We start from the raw sequence: 18,916 nt of genomic DNA on the forward strand, positions 1-18,916 counted from the left end.
GGTACCGCCCGGGAAGATTTTTTCCACCCACACGGCCTCCTCCCGGACCGCAGAGAGAGCTCCTCCCCCGGAACTCCCTCCTACTGTACTTCCCCAACCAATGGGAACTCTCCAGGAGTCCCGTAGCCGGCCTAGGTGAACAGCAGGAGTCCAATATCCATATGAATGCAAATCTTAACATAATCATATCATCTCAATGGCTAGCTGGCGTCACCTTTCGACCAAAAATGCCATGCATCATATACTTGGCTCTTAGCACCCCAGAATGTGGCTCTCATGAGGTCAGGACTCGGTGTATTTGGGGCACTGCCATATCCCTGTGCCCAGGACAGAGGCTGCCTCCCAGTGGGTTCCTAATAGGATCCCAGTAAATACAGGAACAAATAATCCACCTCTGAAATGTGACTCACTCCAACCAACGTCCCAACTCCTTGCCCTTGGCAGCTCCAAGGTGCTCACTGAGATGCATTGTGCTGAAAATTACTGCTCATGCTAGCTAGGCAGGCTGGCATAGTTCTTCCAAGCACCCCATGCTCCTCAGGAGGCATTATGTTTAGGATGTGAGGTGTCCCCCAGGGCCCCCATGTTACTGCATGAATATTCAGAGTTGAAATGACTGAATTGTGAGAGCTGTGACCTCATCAGCCCATCCTAGTTTGGATGGACTGACTAGGTGGTAACTGTAGGCAGGTGGGGTGTGGCTGGAGGAGGGGGGTCTCAGGGCTGCCCTGGACAGGTGCATCTTCCCTGCAGCCCCTTCTCCTTTTCTCTATTTCCTGGCATCATGAACAGAGCAGTGCTCTCTTCTATGCCCTTCTGCTATGATGTTCTGCCCCATCTTGAACTGAGAACAACGTAGTTGGCCAACCATGCATGCAACCTTTGAAACTTCGAGCCAAAATAGGCTTTTCCTCCTCAAAGTTTTTCTTGTGGGGTTTTTGGGCACAGCAAAGAGAAGCTCACTAACACAGGTGGTAACCATGATCTCTCCCAGCCACCCTGCTCACCCCATCTCCAATCAGCAAGGCACACAAATGACTTCAGTTTTTTCTCTTTCCAAAAAACACAATAATAACAGGTTGAAATCAGTTCTAATGAATTTTGAACCCATTCAAGTTGTAAATTTCCTTCTGCTTTATTTTCTTACCATGTCATTTCTAGCTGAGGGCTGATCAGGAGAGGAACAGGATGAGTGGCAGTTCACCCACTCCCACCACTGCGGAGACATCAGTCAGAGAGAGACTGCAGAAAGCTACAGTGGGGGAGGGACAGGACACAGGGGACGGCGCAGGAAGCATGTGCAGGATCAGCTACAGCTGTAGCAGCCTTTATTTCCCCCTTCTCTGGTCCTTGGAAAATGGCCAAAGCAGGCAGGCCCCCATCCTGGGTCTCAGAGCCAGGTATCTGTATCACTGGTATCTGTATCCCTGTATCACTGGGCTATTTTAGGTGGGCAGACCAGGGGCAGCAGTGTGGGACAAAAGAAAGAGCACACACTGTAGCAGACACCCTGGCTCTGGTGACCTCATTCCACATCTGCCAGGTATGCAGAACCAGGGTCTGTACTAACCTCTCTCAGGCTCCTTGTAGGGAAAATGGGACAAGAGCACCTGCGCCACAGAGTGGTATGCATTTGCACGTGTGAATTGTGTAAAGCCCAGACAGGTGCTGCCGGAGGCAGGTGCTCTAAACGTCGCTGCTATTAAGCTGAATCCAAATAAAATAACCAGCACACATTTACCTTTTCCTAATAAGCAAAGAAAAAACAAACATCTTTTGTGATTGACTGTGCTTTTATTCTCAAAGTCAAAGCTGTGTGTTTTATTTTGCTAATATCCCCAGGGATACCAGGTAGAGCCCAAGCCTGGCATTGAGCTATCCAAGAGTGAGTATAACTGGAGCTTTTACTAAGTAACCAGCGACTTGGCTGCCATGCTGTGGACGGCACCTGCTTTCCACTACGATTTCCCTTCTCATCGTGATGAGGCTCCAGCAGGGTATTGACTTCTTTGGAGCCACATCAAAGAATTCTCCAATCCAAAGCTATTCTGCTATCAATACTGCTGCATCCTACGACTTCCTGTCATCTAAATCTTACTTAGGACCAGTTAAGTCATTCAATTTGAATAAAGTATCAGTAGCAATTCTAAACAGCTGGGATTTATTACTTTAATTTTCTGGGATGGATTAATTCATCAATGCATAAAGGAAGATTATGTCCCAGGATTCTATAGCTGTCATGTAGTGATTAACTTCAAAATGCACGAAGTCAATTTTAAAACCTTGTTTGCAGTAATAAAAATTCACATACCCCCTTCTCCACCCAAGAACAGGTAGCCCTGATTCCATTTTCAAGAGAATTGAAGTAAAGTTTTATCTTAAGGTCTTAAAGAATGTATTTGCCTGATGTATTTGTGGTCCTGCAGTATCACATGAGTGATCCTCCCTCACGTACCTTTGGGAAAGGTAAAGTCAGGATTGATAGGGAGACTTCACACTTGATGCAGCCACACTTCCTATGCCTGGTGAGTGTCCTCCTGGTCAACACAAGGGGGCGCAACTTCCTGCCTTCCATCAGACCCTTTCTCTGCTGGTCCCCACAGATGGAGATGACAACTCCCTACTTTTGGGATGTAACCAACTAAGGAAGTTGTTTTATACCAACTTTATCAGGAAGAATAAAAGACCAAAATAGAGGTAGACATGAAGATAAGCCAAGCTTGAACTCCAGCCATTTATAGCAGGCCCCAAGGGACCATCCTAGGCAATGGTGTCCCTTTGCCACCAGGTCAGTTTGGGGTGAGTCTTTGGAGAGTAGAGCACTGGTCAGTCTCCAGTTCATGCCCAGCTTTCGATGCGTGTCAGCCACCTGAACACATGTGTGCTGAGAGAGAAAGACGGGAAAAAAGAAAACACCAGAGTGTTCCCTGAGGAACTCAAATAGAGCCTTCAGGAAGCCCTTAGTGTTCTGCTTTTCTCAGACCTCGGGTCTCCTGTTCAAGGCTTTTCTCACTATATTTTTTTGGTCAACTCCAGTACTTAACCTTAATTTCAGAATTTCTAACTCTTAACTCTGTGGGAAACAAATTTGCCAAGTGAAGATACAGTGTTTGTGTGCAGTTCTGTTTGTCCTTAGTTTAAGGATCCAGTCCAGAGACCATTTTACCAAGTTAGGCCAGGTGCCTCGAGCCCCACCTCCTACCGGGTGGCAGTTCATTCGTTTGTAATACAGTAGCTTCATTTTTCACTGGTCTGCTTCTAGTCTCAGGTTACCAGAAAATAATCAAACATTTACTCACAAACATCCCAAACTGGAAAATGCCCAGATGTCCTGTCCACATTTTGATAGGTTTATAAATATATTTTATTTTTAGGATACTGTTGTAAATAGTTTTCTACTAAATTTCAAATTCCAGTTGTTCATTCATTGCTAAAAATATAATTGCCTTGTATATACTGACTTTATAGCCTACAATTTTGCTAAAGTCACTAATTCATTCTAGGAGATTCTTTGGGACTTTTTTTTTACATAGATAATTATGTTGTTCACAATGGAGACAGTTTTATTTATTCCTTTTTAATCCTTCGTGCCTTTTATTTCTTTTTATTGCCTGATTGCACTATGATATTGAATAGGACAGTGAATTTTAGTAGTCAATCTGAACTCAAAAGAATTAAGAGCAAAATAATATCTAACTCTGGAATTTCATACCAGGGAAGTAAAGAGAACTTCTGAGACTTTGTCATTTGATCATTCATTTCACTGGAGAAATATTTACTTGCACCTCTATGTGTTACCGGGAGGTCAAGATAAATCCCACCATCAAGCACTCGGCGATTTGAGAATAGGTAATAAGATGTGTATGACAGTTATAATGACAAAACTATGGTGATGAGGCTGAGGAGAGATAACAGGAAGGACAAGAGGGAATCTAGAGGCAGAAGAGCAGGTAAGAGCCATCGATCATCAGAGTCTAACCTGGTAGTAGCTCTAAAGAAACTGGGATGGAGTTGAGGGATCTATAGATGGGAACTCTTCAGGATTTGCTGTCTGGTTATGGCCAAAAGAGAGGGTGGAGACAAAGAGATCTCTGGGGTTTGAGCCTTGCCACCCTTTTAGGGAATGGGAGGTCCACAGCTGAGGTATGCATTGAGGATTTGGATGAGGTGACCTGTGGTTAGGTTGAAGTGCTGGACTGACAGGAACCAGAGTAAGGTCAGAGCCGAACATGGAAAGAGACCTTGGTCATGAGCCCTGCTAATTCCAGCCTCAAGCTGAGGCTGTAAATCCTTGAGCTCTGGCCCTCGCTCCCACCATCCGAACAGTGACCACTGGTAGCTAGATGGGCAGGGGACCCAAAGGAAGGCTTTGCATGGGGACAGAAGGTGTCCTGCTGAGCAGTTCCCAAGCTCCAGCCTCCAGTGAAGTTAGGAGAGGGAAGCCTCAGGCCTGCACTGTTGAGAGAAGAGTGAAAAGCTGCAATGCTTACTGTGTCCTTCCACCCAAGGAGGGGACAGAAACTCACTCTGCATTAGAGGGAATCTGTAGGCAGAGAAGGAACGCTGGGCTACAGGAGCAGAGCCTGGGTTCCCACCCACGCTCCCCTAAGGGCAGCTCACCCTAGGAGCGTGCTCACCATCCGCCAGGCCTGCCTCAAATGCTGCGATCCCCACTGCATCTCCACAACCAGCCTGTGAGGCAGTTTCTATTCTTATCCTCAGGGAGCAGATGGGGCACAGGAGGTTCCATACGTTTCCCAAGGTGTCGCTGAGAGGGGGAGGGAGCCACTCCTGCCCTCAACTACGCTCCACCACCGAGGGTTTTCCAGGGGACTCAGAGCCATGCTAGCCAGAGCGTCTCCAGGGAGGGGCGATGGCATCACGGGAGCCACCATGAGCGTCACTGAACACCTGCAGCCCTGAGCTGGGTGTGGAAGCAGGAGCTGCACTGGACACAGCCGCTGCCCTGCAGAGCTACACAGCGGGATCACACGCAGCAGATGTAGAGGATATAGGCACAGAGGAAACCGATGTTCATTTTCTGTTCTCCTGTCAAGGAGGATGAAAGGCAAGTTCCTGCATTCTGGCTAAAAGCATTTACCTTTGATTAGTGCATATTTAAATATCACCCTCCTCCAGGCCCAGCCTCCGCCGCACTACTGAGTGCGCAGAGAAAACAGGAGATTCGCCCACAGAAAACAGGCACGAGAGACCTGCGAGAGCATGAAACTCCCGCTCAGAAGCTTTCTGCTTTATTCAGCCTTGGAGAGCTGTGCAGCTCCCTCCAGTGGAAACCAGCTCTGGCTCTCTCGGTGCACACAGACCCCTGAGAAGCCCTCACCTTGTCTTTGGAAAATAAACCATCACCAGTGGGTGAAGACAACTCCAAAACCTTCAGATTCTCTCTTCTCGGCTTTGAAAATAGCAAATGTGCATGCGGATGATATTTACCTAGGACAGTGTGATCCTAGAAGAATCTGGAAGGGGGCAAAGTGTGTCCACTCCCTTTGGGCCTCTTCCTTCACCCTCCCATTAGCCTTCCCTTTCTTAATTGGGGGGGAGGGCTGTTTTCTCCTCCTCCACTCTCAATGCTCCATATGGAACATACCTGTGAGCACTGTGGAGTTCAATTCCCCCATGCCAGCTGCCTGCGATTCAGTTCAGTGCAGCCCCCCCCCCCAAAAGTGAGGGCCCCATCCCCCAAGGCTCCCACGTCAGATACACTTTCTAGCTGCAGCTTCCCACAATGCACGTCCAACTTGGCTGTGAATCAGAGGTTGCCATGACCCCTTTCTCTTGTTCCATCATTGGCTAGAGAAGCTCACAGAACCCAGAAAAGTTCTCTGCTTACTATTTACCTGTTTATTATAAAAGGGCACAACCCAGCAAGAGCAGGTGCAGGGGATGTGCAGGACCAGGTGGAGGAGGGATGCAGGGGCACACACCACTGGGGGTCCTCCATGTGCTCAGCCTCCAGGAGCTTCTGAACTCTGTCCTTTGGGGTGAAAATTCCAATCATCTAGTCACATGGTTAAGGGCCTTGGAAACCAGCCCCTGTCTTGGCTATCCAGGGTCCCCAGACCTCACTTTCATACAAAAAGATGCTTAGATGCTCCTGAGACTCCACAGAGACCAAAAAGCCATTTCTTATTATGTGAGCCCATCTTTTGTCTCTCCCAGACATTTAGCACTTTAGGCTCTGGGGCTTGGTCCCTCCTCTACCTGCATCCCAACTGAGGTAAGAAAAAGCTCTGGACTTCTTCCACAGTAAGGTGTGAATGGCTGCTAATCACAAACCTGGCCTCTCAAACCCGACAGCAGAGGGTGTCCAGGGCCACTCAGTAAAGCCATCGGACCAGCACTGCACATCTCTGGGACAGCAAACCTGCTTCACCATTTAGGAAGAAAACATTATTTCGTGTTAATACAAATCTAACTTGAGGTGGAATATGACATGGTTGAATGGACAAGCCCTGTGGAAGTCAAACCCCTCTTGCTGAGCCCTGCAGTCCTAGGGTGGGTGGATGCTCTCCTCTGTTCACTGGTCATAGAAGGCCAGGCAGTGGGCCAGGGACTGAGTGAGGCCTGGCCTGGAGTTCAGGGATTCTCATCCAAGTAGAGATAATGGAAGCAGCAGGCCTTAGTTTGGAAGTAAATCCACTAAGAGCCTGAGAAATGTTTTTTAACTTACTAAAATTAAATAAGTAAGCAGGGATAGATAGTAAGCATGGACACTGTTACTACATTGCAACATTTTAACCAGCAGTAGTGGGCTAGTGCACATTAAATTTTGCTTTTCAAAAACTTTACAGAATTGTCTTCCCTCCAAGTTTGAAAAAAAAAAGATGCTCGTAAACCCACATTACATTGTGACAGATGGGAATACCTACCGAGAGGCGTTTTGTAGCAACTTTTCATCTGCATGTGAAATTCTTGATTCATGAATCCCTCTGGCACGCCTAGCAGAGCCTACAGACTCCGTCTTAGAAAAAGAACTATTAAATACATAATATGAAATGCTCAGAATTCCGATTAAATTGAAAAACATTTCAAAATATTTTAAAACTATATTTATGTCCTAGTAATATATGCACTTCCTTATTAATGTATGAAATAACAAGTTCCAGGCAGGAGTGGTTGAAACACCACAATTTCTAAGTGGCCATGAGTGTAAACAGTGTGAATGACTCTTGGGACCTTTGAAGTGATGTGATAGAATAGTCATTTCTAATGGTGGCAAAGTCACAGTTATTGTGAATACCCCTGTGGTTTCTTTGACTGTGTTCATAATTGAAGGAGTCGCTAACTTTTAGTTAAAAGTTGGTGACAAACAAAGATGGATTTGTTTCCATACAAGTTCATGAACCCCTAAAATACATGCCCTTGACACCAAGGCTCTAGATTCTTCTGATTGAAGACTGAGTTAACAGATTTCCAACTCTGGTGATATCTTGGGTGCTTGTTGTGGGACCTGGGTAACAGTCGGTGGGAAGGTGTTGAGAATTCACCAAGACAAAGGAATTGAGAGGGTTTATTGGGGGCAGATACACTGCACCCTTGCAACAGGGGAGTGGACACGACAAAGACATCAGCCAGCTGACTCAGAGAGGGTCTAGGCTTATATTACTTCAGCGTTCTTGGTTCTCCTCTTTGCTGGGAGAGGTTTATGCTAAGCACCGGGTGATTGACAGGTTCCTGTGCCTTGACCATAGGCCTATTGCATACGCACCAATGAGGGAGATGCGAGTAATATGTATGAGGTCTTCAATAGGGGGATTCTCCCTTCTAGTTTATAACAGGTCAAACTTGGCCTTGGGATAGTGGGAAATCTTTGAAAAACATTCTATTGGCTTTCTCTTTGCTCTGTTGATCATTTCCTTTGCTGCAAAATTTGATGTGGCCCCATATGTCAATTCTTGTTTTTGTTTTCTGTGCAGTTGGATTTTTCCTACAGTGTCTGTTTTGAACACCTGTATTGAGATCAGTTGGCTGAAGATGTACGAAATTCTTTCTGCTCCATTCTTCTACGTGCCTGTTTCCATTACGATAACTCTGCGGCATGTTTTGGAATCTGATACTGTAATGCCTCCGGTATTGCTCTTTTTGCTCAAGATTTCTTTGATTGTTTGGGATATTTTGTGCTTCCATATGAATTTTCAGGATTTCTTTTCTAGTTCCATGAAGAAAGAAATTAGTATTCTGATGAGATTGTGCTGAATTTGTAGATCACTTTTGAGAGTATGGCCATTTGAAAAATATTAATTCTCCCAATCCAAAAACTGGGAGGTCTTTAATCTTCCAGTGGTTTCCATTTCTTATTAGTGTTTTTTAATTTCCACTGTACAGGACTTTAACCTTCTTAGTTAGGTTTATTCCTAGATACTTTTTCTTTAAGGGTGTTGTGAATGGGATTGGTTTCCTGATTTCTTTCTCAGTGAGTTCATTTTGATGTATAGAAAGCTATTGATTTTTGTATATTGATTTTGTATTCTGCTACTTTACCAAATTTGTTCATCATTTCTAAAAGTCTTGGTGAAATCTTTAGGGCTTTCTAAGTACAGAATCACGTCATCTGCAAACAGGGATAATTTTACTTCCTTCTTTCCGCGTTTGTAACCTTTTTATTTCTTTCCCTTGCCTAATTCCTTTGGCTTAAATTTCTAGTACTGTATTGATTAAGAATGGTGAATAATGGACCTCCTGGTCTTCTTCAAGATTCTAGAGAAAATGCTTTCAGTTTTTCCCCATTAGTATGAGGTTGGCTGTAGGCTTGTTGTGCACAACCTTCATTCTACTGAGGTGTGGTCCTTCTGTACCTCATGTACTCAGGTGCACCTCCTGGGTCTCCCCTGACACCCACTTTCCTAATGACTCTGCAGAATAAGTTGCAAGTCACATTGAATTCCAGGAGGTTTCACTGTCTCAACACAAACCCGGTCAGCTGGAACCCCACTAAGAGGATCTTTAGGTCAAGGAAGTATGTCTTGCAAGGTACAGAGGCAGCCCCTACCAGATTCAGTGTTTGAGGTAGCACTTTTCCTAAGAAATAACAAAGGCAGGAAGCCACTGAACTTATTGAAGATGGAAGTGAGGTAGACTGGTGCTGTGTTTACACTTTCTCAGTTAATCCTCAAAATACAAAGTAGTAGCTACTATAGTCTCCACTATAAATGAGGAAAGAGGCTTAAAGGCTGTGTCACCTTTAAAGGCTTAAAGGTCAAGGTCACACAAAGCTAAGGTGTCGTGTCTACACCTCCCTATCCTGGGCTTCCCATCTACAGCACAACTGAAGAGGATGCGCCCAGGCACCAGCAGCCCACTGCTGTGGGCACGGAGGGCGCAGGCCACTGCCCTCCTGGCACCCACTCCCAGTGGAAACCAGCTCTTTCTACGTGGCTTCTACTTGGGCACTTTCTGGTCCCCTCCCATGCCTTCACCTCTCCTTCTCAGCCCAGCATGACTTCCTGCCCACTGACCATAGATCTATAGCCTAAGGCCAGTCCTGGGCCTCCTCTGGCAGCTGACCCTGCCCAAGGTGCCTGTCACTCTCCACACCCTGAAACCCCCCTCCCTATTCTGAGCTCCAGGCAGCTAAGTGGGGTGCCTCCTGGGTGTTTCAACTCCCAAGTGCCCCAAGGTGAGTTCAAGCCGTTGTTGCCCCAGTAAACTCTCCCTCGGGGAGAAGCACCCCCTTCACCCAGCTGCCCCGAGAATGGCCCTTTGCTCCTCTCTCAATCTTAAATTCAATCAAACACTGAATCCTACAGATTTCATCCTCTAAGAATGCCTGGAATCTTTCCTGTTCTATCTCCACTGAATCTGATTTCAAGGCCCCATTATTTCTCATTGAGTTTACGCAAGTGGTCTTCTAATTCTTCTTCTTGCTCCCCTTCAACCCTCTTTCCCCACTCCTGTGTGTCTTTTCAGGAGCTCTCCATCACTCCTTCACATTGAAACTAAGATCACAGCCCAGTCTGTGAGGCTCCGCTGGGTCTGCTGGCCCCTGATCTGCCCCTTGCTATCTGTTCTTTCACTGCCCTGAGGTTCTTCCAGTTCTTCCAGTTCTTCCAGGCCTGTGCATCTCCCATGAGTCTTTGCACACCCTGCCCTCTGCCTGGACACTAGCCCTTCTTCAGTAGGTCACTCCCCACTCTCCTTTGCATCTCGGTTTAAATGTCACTTTTCCTGACACTAGGTCAGCTTCACCAGCATCTCAATGCCACATTGACATCTTCTATTTGCTATTAAAATTGTTAAAAACTTTAGCCACATGAAGTTTAACAGAACTTAACTGAGCAAAGAATTCTCAGTCAGCCTTCAAAAGCAGAGGAGGTTCAGAAATCTCTGTTTCCCCCCACGGGCAGGCAGCGTCTATGGATGGAAACTGAAAAAAAAAACACAAAAAAACAGAGGCAGCTTGCTGAGCAAACTGCAGACAGCTCGGCCTGGGCCTTGCTTAAATGTGGTCTGCCTGAGGTTGACGGAAGCTCCTCTGCTGAGATTGGCCAGTGCTCAACCATCTGCTGCAGCAGCAGGCTCTGAAGGTAGGCTTCTGGCTAGTGTGCGTGTTGTTTAGCAAAGTTTCAAAGTACGGAGGCATCCTCAGGCCAAATTAAATTGAACATCATCAAACAACTAATTCATATTTAACATCCACCTCCCCTCCAATGATGTAAAGAGCAACTATCTGCTACTCGTCTGTCCCTGAAGCCTGGCACAAGGCTCAGTACGCTGACGACATTTGGTACATCTCTTTTGAACCAACTTATTATAGGAGAGTGTCTTTCTGCCATACTTCTTCAGACTTTTCTAGAATTGATTCAAGTCAATGGATGATTTTGGATGTCCCAAGAAAACAAGTGAGACCTAGTTAGAATTTACAAGTGGCAATACCTTAAATCTTTAAATCAAAGAGTCTGAAGAATCTTACTTTGTTGCTACTGAAAAATAAGAATAGAAAAAGTTTCCTGGGCAACTTGATGTCTGCCATCAAAACACACAGCCAAATCCTTTATGTGCCTTGTGGCCTCCAAATGGGTCATTACGCATTTACCAGGGTGATGAGCAGCTGTTATTCCATTAAGTTAAATGCTGTTGCCATTCGAATCACCTTCCTGGTGCTGAAATGTACTTCCCCAAGCAACCATCAAAACTAGCTGGCCGACAAATGAACATGCTTTTGGTTCTGGACTTTTCAAGAAAGTTAAATGTTCACTTATTTAAAAAACAAAACAAAACAAACAAAAAAAAACACCAAACCCCAATTTTGAGTTAGGCATGATGGATAGTGGAGTGTGGCGTAGAGAGATCAGCGAGATGCTTCCATAAGAACCCTAGGGGGAGTGATGTGATGATCTGACCACATGAAACCAGGTCAGACCAGCTTTGTGTCTGCCAACATATGCAGCCACGGGGCTGCTCACATGTGGCTCCCATCCACTCCTGCTACCTCTACCTTGGATTCAGGGATTTTGTCCTGGGCACCAAGCTGCTTCTTGGTAAACACAAGACACATGTTTATCTAGCTGCCCCTCTCTTCCCAGAAGTTTAAAATTGGGAATCATGTCTCAGAGGCACACATCCAAAAGCAAGCAATTTAAAACAACACCTTTGGGCTGCTAATCTTCTGCTCTTAGCATCCTTGATTTGTGAAAGAGCTGTGAGCTGGAGACTGGCATTGATATTGTGCTGAGGTGACGCTTGACTCCAGTTCTCACTAGGCCATTATCACCTTAAAAGCAGAGAGGCTGATGGGTGCTCCATAAAGTGACACTAGGAATTACATTTAAGGCCTCTGCCAGGGAACTAGGCATTACCACAAAGGCAGCTTAGCTACGTCTGCACAGAGCACAGGGCCTGCCTCCCAGAAGAAGAGAGACACCACCTCCCATCGTCCAGAAGCCCAGATACCTCTCCTGAACCTTTAAGTTTAGAATTTCCAAAATTTGACTGACAAAGCCAGGGCCCCGTGCCCCCGTATTGATGTCATTCATTTCTAATATTAGCCATGGAGCATTTCAGGTTCACCTGGGAAAGAGGAGCTTTTATTTTTGAGTTGAACAGAGCAGATACTAAAAATGAACACAGTGAGACTTGCTCCTGGTAGATCTGATGCAGATAAAATAGGTGGACCTTTGCAGCGAGACTATTTTGAATCCAATGGGAAAGGAATTTGATCACATTGGAAATTTGATGTGCTCATAGTGTTTTTAGGTAGCCTCACTGGTGAGAAAATGCGGAGGAACTATGAAATAAAATGAAATTATGTGAAGTTTGGTTGCAGAATGTCACACAAGACAAGTGTTTGTGAAGATTCCATATAGGTGAGACGGAGGCTTAAGGGGAGGGGTGACAGCCCAGCAAGATTGTAAACTTGGTCATTATTTGAAGTTTCAGCCACACAAACAAGTTAACAAATGGCACACCTTGGACTCATTAGGTCACATGCATGAGGCATCTGGGCTACTGTCATCCAGCAGGGTTTCAGTGGAGGGGAGCGGCTGGACAGTCACCACCTCTCTCCTTAATGTTGCACAGACGCTGACAGAGGCAGGAAGATACAGGTGTGTCATCTGAATAACAGAAACAGAGACAGGATCTCATGCCCAGAACTGGAGGAAGTTCCTCCTCCCTCTCCATCTGCAGAGTGAAGGGCACCATGAGTCAAGAGTCACCCAAGTCATGCAAAGACTTAAGCCAGGACGGAGAAGGGCGATGAGCCAAATGACCCCGACGCCTCTAGCATGGAAAATGCCTGCACTTTAAAAATGAACACATGGTTCCTAACCATTCTGACTAGAGGAGAAAGACATTTAGAGAAGAGAAATAGGAAATAAAGAGTTAAAGGAATAAGAACACTAAGGCTCAAGGTGGGGACCTAGCACCATGGCATCAGTATTTATTTGTAATTGAACTTGCCTTACACTTCAGATTTTTCTCAGGCTTTTGTTCCAGAAAAGCTGACCTGCATGTTTAAACAGCAGTGGGGGCTGGGCGGGGGGGAAGGCCACATTTATCTAGTTCTCACTGCTTTGCAGTCATTTTTGCTGAATTCTCAAGTCCAGTCTTCCAAACCCACAGCTGAGTAATCATGATTGTCTGAAGTCACTATCACAGAAAAATAGGGCAAATAGGTGCTGAGCTGTTCCTCCTAAGTATCCTCTGACACAAGCTTGCTTTGTTTAGTTTGTTAGAAAAACCTCTTGAGTCTAAAGCCTTCACCTCTGGACTGTCTCCCTCTGTGGGGTTCTGCACCCAGTTGCTCCTCCCTGTTGTTCTCAGAATCACTGAAAGATATTAGAATTGCGTGAAAACCCTTATTAGGTCCCTTTTCCCCATGACAAGCATTAAGTCATGCAAATACAAACCTGTGCAGCTCCCCATGGCTATGTGCTCCCAAAGATCTCCCCGTGGGACACACCCCAAGGCTGTCCCTTGTTGGACTTGAGGTTTCCCAGGGGGAAGGACTGCACCTTGCTCCTCTCTATCAATCTCAGCACATGGCATGCTGGGACACTTTGGCCTCTCAGGGAGACTTAGAGACTCCTCCATGCTGAACATCTCTAGTTCAAGACTGCCATTCACTGATACTGTACTTTGTTTTGGTTTTGATTTGGTCTTTTTTATTCTCCCCACTATAGAGCTTTTTCTCTAGATTCCTATCTTAACATCAGTAGACGTTTAGACTACAAAGAAAGGTCTTCTGGTTGCACAACCTGTGGATTTCTGAGAATCTGCCGAAAGCATAATGTCTTATGAAAAGCATTTTCACAGAGTCCAATTCTTTCCCTCCTGCTTAGTAGCTTAGACATTCCTCACACATTTCTTACACGACAGTTATCTTGCAGTGGGAAACATCCATGAATTGGGGGAATTTAGCAACACATCTCTTGGGTGGGGGGTCTCAGAGTAGGATGTCATCAAGAAGCACTCCTCCTCCTATTTGTTTACTACGTCGCATGCCAGCACACAGTGACACGTCCTGCCCCTCAGTGGGGATGCCATGCCAGGCATTGCTACCCTATCTTTTTTAAAAAATTTTTTTATTGTTGGTTGTTCAAAACATTACATAGTTCTTGATATATCATATTTCACACTTTGATTCAAGTGGGTTATGAACTCCCATTTTTACCCCGTATACAAATTGCAGAATCACATCAGTTACACATCCATTGATTAACATATTGCCATACTAGTGTCTGTTGTATTCTGCTGCCTTTCCTATCCTCTACTATCCCCCCTCCCCTCCCCTCCCCTCTTCTCTCTCTACCCCCTCTACTGTCATTCATTTCTCCCCCTTGTATTATTTTCCCCTTTCCCCTCACTTCCTCTTGTATGAAATTTTGTATAACCCTGAGGGTCTCCTTCCATTTCCATGCAATTTCCCTTCTCTCTCCCTTTCCCTCCCACCTCTCATCCCTGTTTAATGTTAATCTTCTTCTCATGCTCTTTGTCCCTACTCTGTTCTTAGATACTCTCTTTATATCAAAGAAGACATTTGGCATTTGTTTTTTAGGGATTGGCTAGCTTCACTTAGCATAATCTGCTCTAATGCCATCCATTTCCCTGCAAATTCTATGATTTTGTCATTTTTTAATGCAGAGTAATACTCCATTGTATATAAATGCCACATTTTTTTATCCATTCATCTATTGAAGGGCATCTAGGTTGGTTCCACAGTCTTGCTATTGTGAATTGTGCTGCTNTCACTATACCGCCTGATTCACACTTCCTGCTTAGCATTGTTTTTGCTATTCTGGGTCTTTTATTTTTCCATATGAATTTCATGGTTGCTTTCTCTATTTCTACATGAAATGCCATTGGGATTTTGGTTGGCTACCCCATCTTACTGTTGAAGAAACTGAACCTCAGGAAAAGGACAGCTGCTTCCCAAGGCCACTGGCCCCTTGTGACCATGGGTCAAAACCCCAGGTCCTCCAATCCTTTGCATCACAATGCACTTTTGACTGCATTATGAAATTACATGTGTGGCTTCAGTGGCAGTTTAAGGACAGCCACTGTAAGCAGGAGAAAAAAAGCTTAGTGCAGGCGAGTGTACTGATCACACACTCTCAGGCTGCCAACCTGCAGAGGCATCACTGGCTGGAAGGCCTGTGGGCTTTGCCGAGGGGACAGCAAGAGGAAAAGTGTGTCCGACCCCAGAACAGGGAGGCACTGTCCCCAGGTCACAACTGTTGAGCTGTGCCTCTTTGACTGGACCCCAGGCTGCTCCTGGGAGCCCTCTCCTCCCTCCCAATTTGTTGTCTTCTGCCACGTGTCGGTCAAAAGACAGAACAACGGGCCGAATCTGGATTCCTCAGGTGGAAAGGCAAATGGGTGCCAGTAGAAAGAAAAATGTGCTTCTTTTCCTTGATAAGCTTTTTGGGATGAAAGCAAAATTGTTGAGGAGGAAAAGGAGACTCATTTTGAAAGGCACTGTTGACCTCCCTGTGGTCACTTTATGTCACCTGGTGTTTAAAAAGTAGAATCCAGGCTGGGTGACCCCATGCCGGAGATACGGCTGCAGCAGAATAATCAGGGGGGTGACAAATAACTTGTGTACGTTGATACAGCAGGAGTGGAAGCCGTTTATTGCAGGACAGGAGCAGTATTTATACATTCCACACAGCTTATCTAATTAGCATAAACTTGATACATCAGTCAACCAATAAGGAATCTCCACACTTAATGGCTCTCAGTCAAGCTGGCGTTACTTCACAAACCACTCCCTCTGGCAATATGCCAGGCACCATCCAGACTTGTTTACAGACTCTAACAACCCCAGAGTGCTGTGGGCTCTTCTCTGGACACAGTGCTGGGTTTGAAGGTCACTTTGTCAGTCATGGGCCACAGGCATCTATGAAGAGCCAGCTGTGTGTCAGTCTCCATGAGGGTGCTGGGAGGTTGGTGGGAAAGTGTCTTGCCCTGGAAGAACTCACATTCTAGAAGGGCAGAGAACAAGTTGGAAAAGAGACCATTTGGGACTGAAACATGGGGGATGCTTGGTCCTTGTGCTGAGCCTGGCAGATCTCAAGTTTGCCAGTTGGAAAGGCAGCTGCTTCCCCAGGCCACAGGGGCTCTGCCTCTCCCCTGCCTGGACAAGGAGCATTCTATGTTCATGGATGGGCTGCAAGGTTCCACCTGAGGAGCAATGATGACCATGTGCTGCTTTTTCTTTTCATTCTAGGAATCTTGGAAAATCAGGACTCAGAGTTTCTTGCTTGGGTCTTGGTGAGTACCCGGGCAGTCTCGATGGGTGGCTGGAAGGTGGGAGGCTGGGGAGTGGTCGAGGTGATCGTGGCTCAGTGGGTCCAGGCACAGGGAGGTTTCCTGGACAGCACTGCTCCCCTCCCCTTAAGGTTTCCCCTGCCCAGAAGGACCCTCCCCTCTGCAGACCTCCCCACCCAGTGGAACAAAGGACCCCTGGGTGCACCTCTATGCTCCCCAGCAGCCCCTCATCTCACCTGAATTTTTTTCTATCCATGATATTTTTCCTTTACCTAACTTGTTTTCCTATATCATTATGTATTTTATATACTTTTATAAATACGGGGGGCAAGGTGAGATACATACATATGTGCCCGTTCACATATATTCATCAATAAAATACTTTATTCCTAGAGCTGAGGACATAGCTCAGTTAGAACTCTTTCCTACCGTGTGCCAGGCCCTGGATTCCATCCACACCACTGCAAAAAAAAATAAAATATGTATAAAAAAATGTTATTCCTCACAGAAAATGAAAATATTGAAAGAGGCCCCACTGGAGATGGCAGCTATGAGAGCATAGGGTGACTGAAATGGGGAAGACTGAGTACATGGGGGGACCTGAGGCACCTGGATCCCCCCAGACCTGGGCAGAGTTGGCCTGAGCATCGGGCACCCAACACCACAGGGTCTGTACCTGCAGCCCAAGAAAGCCTGGGCTAGGGCAGCCTCTGGGGACATGTAAGAAGTGGCCAGCTCACAGCGACCTCTGTGGGGGCTGGGAGGTGTTCTGCTGGGGTCTGTGTGAAAGGGCAAAGAATCAAAGGAGGCTCTGAGATGTTCTGCCTGAGCATCAGGAAGGGTGGAGCCTCATCCAAGACTGAACTGAACTATTAAAACCTAGCAGATGAGATGCGGAAGAAAAGGAAGGGCTAGGGAGGAGAGACCAGATCCACTGTGGACATATTAAATTTGAAATGCCTATTAGCCATGAAAAGTTGTCAATTAGGTAAATGGACATATGAATCTGGAATTTAGAAGGAATCTGGGACAAAGATGCAAATTCAGAGTCATTAACCTATGGGTGCTCTCTAAGTCGTGATACGCTGAGACAAGAACTCTAAGAGGGAGCTTAGCTTAGATAAGTGAGGCAGGTGATCAGAAGCCCCAGATTTCCAACTTTGAACAACTGGGGAAACGAGGATGAGCCAGCAAAGTAAACTGAAACTAGTGTGGGGAGAATCGGGAGAGAAGGAAGTCCTGGAGCCCCAGGAGGATGGAGGGCCCAGGACTGCAAAGTGCTGCTCCTAAATCTAGCAAGACGGGGGCTGAGAATGGACTGTAAGGTTCACATCATGGTGGCCACTGGTGACTGAAAAGACTGCTTTTAGGAGGAGTAGGGACGGAGCACAGCTGGAGTGGGCAAAGAAGGCAGAGAGCACAGATTCTGAGGCCAGCTGGGGCCTGGGGGTGCTGATGGCATGGAGGTGTCTCACTGAGGCGGTCTCCTCTGGCCACCATGTTTCCAGTGGTCATCAGAAGCAAGGTTGTCAGAGTTAGTGAGGGGGAAAGAGCCCTGGAAGTTGGAAGGGAGAGGAGAGGAGAGAGCAGAGGGGCGAGCCACCCAGGGCATGCATCATGGCGGCTGAATGGGCTGAGAGTCCTGCTTAAGACTCAGGTTAAGGGAGGTGCAGTGAGACCATATCGTAGTTGTGGGGTTTCTCTGCCAGGTGCAGCTGCGCAGGTCCAGGTTGGGTTTTATAAGGTAGGAAGAAGGAAGGAAAGAAGCTGGAAGGGCTTATTGCAGTGGTGGACCTTGGATGTCACTTGGGAGGGGAATGAGGATGACAGCCAGGAAAATGAGCCAGGAGCAAGACAAAGATGCAGTGGGGCAGTGGCAAGTGGCTAGGACTGAGGCGTCCTGCAGGGGCCAAGGGTTGCTGGAGTGAGCACACTGGAGAGGGGCAGTTGGAAAGGGGAGGTGGCCCAGGGTTCCGCTGTGGTGCTGAGGACATCTAAGGGGTGGCTGGGGTGCAGATGTGGGAAGCAGGCACCAACAAGGGTCACTGGACAGCCAATGTGGCCCAAAGGGCTGGAGAGACAAAGAGAAGACTCAACTCCAGAGAGGGGTGTGAGTAGGGGTGCCGCATGGGGTCCTGAGGATGGGTCAGGGCTGGTGTGAGGGATACGGACGGCTTCTTCCTGCCGGTGGGACCTGGGAGGTGACCATGGCCTTTGCTCTCCCCAAGTGTAAGGTGATTTGACATTTGCTTAGTTTATGGCTCTGACCCTGTTAGTATTTAGTAGAATTGGAAAGACCCCATAGATTCCTTATCAGGAACAATTTTTCCCTACATTTTTTAAAAACAGGCTTTATGGTAAATAATTACTCTGTACTCATTATTGAAAGAAACTACCTATAAATATAAATTTAAAATATAGTGAATGAGAAAAATAGAAATTATTAAGAAATTCAAATATAAATTAAGAAATAAAAATATATAAGTAGAGAAATCAACAAAGTTCATTGAGCAATTGTCTTAGAGTTGGTAACTGTGGTGAAAAATAGTTCAGTCAATTCTACATGGAAAACTCAACCCAAAGCGCCTACCACTGACAAGTTCAGAAGTCCCCAAGTGCCTTGTGTGAACGAGTCCCAGGGGCCTGACGCAGTGTGTCATTTTTATTCAATGCAAGGGGTGAGCTGGGG

General features: G+C 46.3%; 1 protein-coding gene across 4 annotated transcripts in view; it reads left to right on the forward strand.

Annotated features, from left to right (window-relative positions):
• Kcnab1 (potassium voltage-gated channel subfamily A regulatory beta subunit 1) overlaps nt 1-18,916 on the forward strand; it is a 313,546-nt gene that overhangs the window by 197,688 nt on the left and 96,942 nt on the right. For all 4 annotated transcript variants that reach the window (XM_048793903.1, XM_015486934.2, XM_048793902.1 and 1 more), the window contains one exon: nt 16,187-16,230. In XM_048793903.1, the coding sequence (XP_048649860.1) occupies nt 16,187-16,230 (44 nt within the window). The remainder of the gene's footprint in view (nt 1-16,186; nt 16,231-18,916) is intronic.

Source organism: Marmota marmota, unplaced genomic scaffold (assembly GCF_001458135.2).
Source record: "Marmota marmota marmota unplaced genomic scaffold, marMar, whole genome shotgun sequence".
NCBI lineage: Eukaryota > Metazoa > Chordata > Mammalia > Rodentia > Sciuridae > Marmota > Marmota marmota.